Source organism: Miscanthus floridulus, chromosome 7 (assembly GCF_019320115.1).
Source record: "Miscanthus floridulus cultivar M001 chromosome 7, ASM1932011v1, whole genome shotgun sequence".
In the NCBI taxonomy this organism is placed as follows: Eukaryota; Viridiplantae; Streptophyta; class Magnoliopsida; order Poales; family Poaceae; genus Miscanthus; species Miscanthus floridulus.
The window spans coordinates 116379934-116384846 of record NC_089586.1 but is presented as its reverse complement, the minus strand read 5'-3'; the positions used below and the strand labels follow the sequence as shown (position 1 = coordinate 116384846).

Here is a 4913-nt window from a genome sequence, read left to right as displayed (position 1 = left end):
GGTACCAACCTACCTGGTTGCGCGATTCAAGATGCGGTTGCTGCTGATGGAAGCAAAGCTTGTCTGCTGGCCGTGTGTGGCATCGCCAAGAAAGCTGAGATATCACCGATCAAAAAAAGAAAGAAAGCTGAGATATCTTGTTTGTCATGTACTACTGCCGAATGAAGGTGCAGATTTGAAATCCTGACTAGATGTCGTATTTGCGTAGGAAATAATACGCAAGAATTCATTTATGGACGGAGACAAAGACACAAGTACATACGGAGTAGGCACAAGACGAAACCAAGGGAACGATGTCTGATGATCTTTTGACGAAAATCAATCATTTCCCGGTTGAGCCATCAGCATTAATGGACTAAAACCACACTGGAAACAGAAGCTGCTGTCAACCAACAATTATTAACAATATGGACTGCTTTATTTCTTTTTCCTAATCACAAATGAAAAGCAGCTACGCTTCTGCTTGGGGAACGAAGAGTTCGGCATCAGAACGACTGGAAATAACGAGGAGCAAAAGTACAGTTTAATCTTCCAGGCATCTGAACCACTCAACGCCGATGCACAGGCCGTCACTAGTGCCGCCAAGAAGACCAACCTTTTCGTGAGGCGTTTGAAACAAGCAGAGGAGTAAGTCCCAGAATCTAGAGGAAACCTTCAGTGCCTTGGCCGGCACTAACCTCCCTGTACAGTTCCAGGGCCTCATTCATGACACTGGCTCGCGACAGAAGCTGCGCTCTCTTCTTGCTGGACGGATGAGTTGAGAGGTAGTTATTCAATGCTGAATCTCCTCCGATCTTTCCAAGTTTCTCATAAACCGAAGGGGCAACACGTGGATCGTAGCCAGCAGCAGCGAGCAGCAGGAGCCCAATGTGGTCAGCCTCTATCTCCATTCTGCAGGGACATAACAATGTCAGAAGAGCTTCCAGCAGGCAACAAGGTAGATAAATGAATGGCACACAAAGTCAAAATTGATTCTTGTAATAGGACTTAGTCAACCTCCTGAGCAGCCAGTTATTTATGAATGGCAGAAGTGAACAAGACTTTTACTGAAGATGGACAGACAGGATCATTCAAACAAGTCATATGGGAAAGGTGTGAGCCAGCTAACTAACCAATACTAGGGCCTTGTTTAGATGCATCCCAAATTCCAAGTTTTTTCACTCTCTCTCCATCACATCAATTTTTAGCCGCTTGCATGGAGTATTAAATGTAGGTAAAAAAAATAACTAATTACACAGTTTAGTTGGAAATCACGAGATAAATCTTTTGAGCCTAGTTGGTCCACGATCGGACAATATTTGTCAAATAAGACGAAAGTGGTACTATTCATCGGGTTGAAATTTTTTCGCAATCTAAACGAGGCCTAGCAATGAAGAAGCATTATTTCAATACTTCTCACTTGATGCAACATTTCAGCTGCATTTAGGTAGCCAAACTATGTAACAGACGCAAAGGCAACCAAAACTAACAAAAGTAATTGGCCACACAATGAAGTTGAACAAATTGGCATTTAAAGTTTACTTCTGCAAATGTCTTTCCCATCTTACTAGAGGATGGAGAGGTCAAACTCTATTAGCATTTATATGCTGAGCCTCCTCACATAAGATTCCAATTCACCACTGTCCAAGCCTCAAAGGCATAACATTATGCACTTGGCATGTCAGTATGAGAAGAGAAGACCTAACCTCTCTACTTGGCATGTCTGGACCAACTTCAATCCTGGCTAAAACAGAAGTATTAAAACTTCAAACTCCTTGCTAACAGTCCTACTGATTAAAGTAATAATGTTTCAAGGACCATATGACTAGCTCTTATGCGAGTTCCTGCATTCCTGGTAAGACACTAGTCACGTAAAGTACTCTGCTCACTCCCCTTGCTAGGATCTTGGTAAATAAGCTTGCACTGACCTTACCTTTCCTTCCTAGTTTTTTTTTCCTCAAAGACGCAGGAGAGCTGCACATCATTATATTAAGAAGATGAAAAAGGGACAAGTGCCCATACAACACAAAAACTCAAACTCACTCCACACAAACACTATGCTGCTGCCCATAGGAGAACACTCGCGCCTGCAAAAGAACCCCTGCCGACGACCATGCCTTTCCTTCCTAGCTTTGAGAGTGATACTACCAATAACACAACACAATGAAACTATCCTACTTCGGGAATAGGCTGGAACAAAGGAATCCACCATGGGGGACTGATCTTACCTTAAGTAAACATGGAGACATATTACCATCAAAGTAAAAGCCATGCATCTCAATTATCACTATAGACTAGTGCATCTTTCAAATGGTCAATTTTCGCATACTTAAAAATTTCTGAAGTGTCCAGCAACAAGAAAATTTGTCGGAAATTCAAACAGCATACTTCGATTATAAATGCCTACGTGTTGAAGCTCGAGTGGTTGAGCTAAAAGGTTATCATTATAAGCGGTTTTGTCAGATTGGAAGCAAAGCCATGAAAAGATAGGCTGACAAGCACATTCTATATGCTACTTCCAAGCTTATTGGATCTCCCAAAGCAAAAAGGGAAGAAACTCGTTTGAAGATTTGTGTGAAAAAAACAATGCCAAGAGAACAAAAGTGTAAAACTTAGACGCGGGTCTCTCTCCAATGTCCCTGTTGGCCTATTGAGGCAATAACTAGCAGTTGAGACCTCATTTCTAATAGTGCCAATCACAAGGAGTCATAATAATATCAAGAGTGACAGTTTATGGAAATGTATGTAGTATGTGCTGGATCCTGGAAAAATCATCTGACTAACTTAATTTGTTATGTCCACTGCCTATCCATAAAAGGGCAGAATAACCTAAAAAACATGAATTGCAATTTACAGACATCTTCAAAGTTCAAAGAAGCTGTCATGTCTAATGCACCTACACAACTGGTGTCAGTAACAATAAGAGGACCTGTTAAGTTTTGATACCTTTGCCTATATGTTCATCGACCTGTGATACAACCATACAATGAGCTGACGTATTAAGATGGCCCTGCTAGTTTGTTGTGTGTCTACTTCAAGGAAGCTGACCCAATGCATGGCACATAGCAACATTGAGGTCTACTTATAAAGCTCCATTTTGCATTTTACTTGCTTTTTATTTTGAATATTAGGTGTGCCTCATTTCGTAACACATGAAGCTTATCACATCCAGAATGCATCAACGAGCAACATGAAATGCAGAAGCCATACCTTCGTGAGAAGGGTAGCCTGAGGAGGAGTGTTGACACCATATTTATCAAGTCTGGCATGTAGATAAACTGCAGGATGACAATCTGCAGGATTGCCACCCAGAGGTTCTTAGTGATCTGCTCAGCAGCATGCCTTGCAATAGCATGCCCAACCTAAAAAAAATGGCCACAAAGTTAGTTCCAATCCTCTGCAATCACCCAAATCCACACATTAACCTGCAGACGAAGGACCGCACCTCATGCCCAAGCACAGTGGCAACCTCAGCATCGGCCCTGAATTTGTTAAGCAATCCAGTGAAGACTACAATCTTGCCACCGGGCAGGCAAAATGCATTGACGATGTCATCTTTGACAACGATCACCTCCCAATTAAGCCCGTCCAGGTGACCCGTCTGGGGCTGCGCCCCGCGTGCCTTACCACGGCTCCGGCTCTCGGTCACCCACCTGTCATCCAGAACCTCGTCGTCTCGCTGAGCGGCCACGGCCGCGCTCGCGTTCTTGTCCGGGGAAGCACCAAACATCGCTGCAGTAGCGTCGGCGTCGCGGTTCTTGATGGCGAGGTCGTCGGTGATGCCGCCATACCCATACGAGGCGTCCTCTCCGTAGGCGGCGGCGTGGCGCTGGTGGCCGGAAAGGCCACGGTGGACGGCGCGGACGATCTCCGAGGCGATGAGGCGGACGCGGATGCTGTCGGGGTGGAGCGGGGGCAGGATCTTGGGGCCGAACTCCTTCTTGAGCTCAGTGAACTGGGTCTCGCCGAGCTGGCGCTCGAGCCTCGGCGAGAGGACGACGAGGTGGGAGCGGTTGGTGTAGGGCACGGTCTCCAAATGGCCGAAGTAGAACGCGACCGCCCCGCCGCCGGTGATGAGGACCGCCGCCGTGAGCTTCCGCTGGTCGTGGTACCACCGGGACCCGCCGCGGCGGCGGTCGAAGTGGATGACCTCCTGCCGCCGCGGGGATGTGTAGTAGTGCCTAGGTCTCGGCAACTGCGGCGGCGGAGCCGGTCGGGAGACGGCTGGCTTGTTGCGGAGGACGCGGGAGGCGTAGTAGTACCGCGAGGCCGGTGACTGCGCAGCCGGCACCGGCGCCGGCGTCGGCGCCGCGGCTACGTGGGACCTGTGGCGGAGGAGTCGCGAGAGGATGGAGCGCGAGTTCTTCAAGCAGTTCATGTTGTGTGTTATTTTTCCCCTTGTTTTTGAGGGGATTTTTCCGGAGCGGCGTTCGATCGCTATGGGAGGTCTGGAACTGGCATTTCAGATTTGGAAGAAGCTGCCAGATGGCGAGCGAGTCGTGTCGCCTTTTTTTGAGAAACGCGAGTCGTGTCGCCTGGGGCAGTCTCTAGAACCCCCTGACAAATTTTGCAAGGCCCGTCTTCGCGTGCCCCCCAGTTTTGTAGGCCCATATATGACATATATGTGTCCTTATATTGGGCTTGGGCTTGCACGATGAGAAACTGGTCGGGACCCGTCTTCGCGTGCCCCCAGTTTCATAGGCCCATATACGACATATAGGTGATGAAGGAAATGAATCATTTTCTTTTTAAATGAATCAATTAGCATCAGTGCTCAGTTGGACTGACTCATGATCCATTGCTTTGGTGAGCATGCTTTTAAACCCATGCGGATCTTTGGTTCATCTCTGTTATCGAGACAAATCTGCTGAACTCACTAGGAACGACGCTTGTAAGATGATGGAAGCTAAGTTTATTATATCCTCGTGCAACTT

At 47.0% G+C, this 4913-nt stretch overlaps 1 protein-coding gene across 1 annotated transcript; it reads right to left on the bottom strand.

Moving 5' to 3' along the window:
• Window positions 1-396: 396 nt before the first annotated feature.
• Window positions 397-4463, bottom strand: LOC136467685 (mitochondrial metalloendopeptidase OMA1-like). Its single transcript, XM_066466450.1, has 3 exons — window positions 3425-4463; window positions 3190-3341; window positions 397-891 (listed from the first exon to the last, which is right to left on the bottom strand). The coding sequence occupies exons 1-3, from the start codon at window positions 4355-4357 to the stop codon at window positions 642-644; spliced, it is 1335 nt and encodes a 444-aa protein (XP_066322547.1). The 5' UTR covers window positions 4358-4463; the 3' UTR covers window positions 397-641.
• Window positions 4464-4913: the final 450 nt, after the last annotated feature.

Bases quoted from the DNA above. Each gene is read 5' to 3' on its own strand.
- LOC136467685 (XM_066466450.1), bottom strand. From the start codon at position 4,357: ATGAACTGCTTGAAGAACTCGCGCTCCATCCTCTCGCGACTCCTCCGC. The intron at 3,342-3,424 runs GTGCGGTCCTTC...CATTTTTTTTAG, and splicing joins CCACTGTGCTTGGGCATGAG to GTTGGGCATGCTATTGCAAG. The intron at 892-3,189 runs GTATGGCTTCTG...ATGTCCCTGCAG, and splicing joins AGGCTACCCTTCTCACGAAG to AATGGAGATAGAGGCTGACC.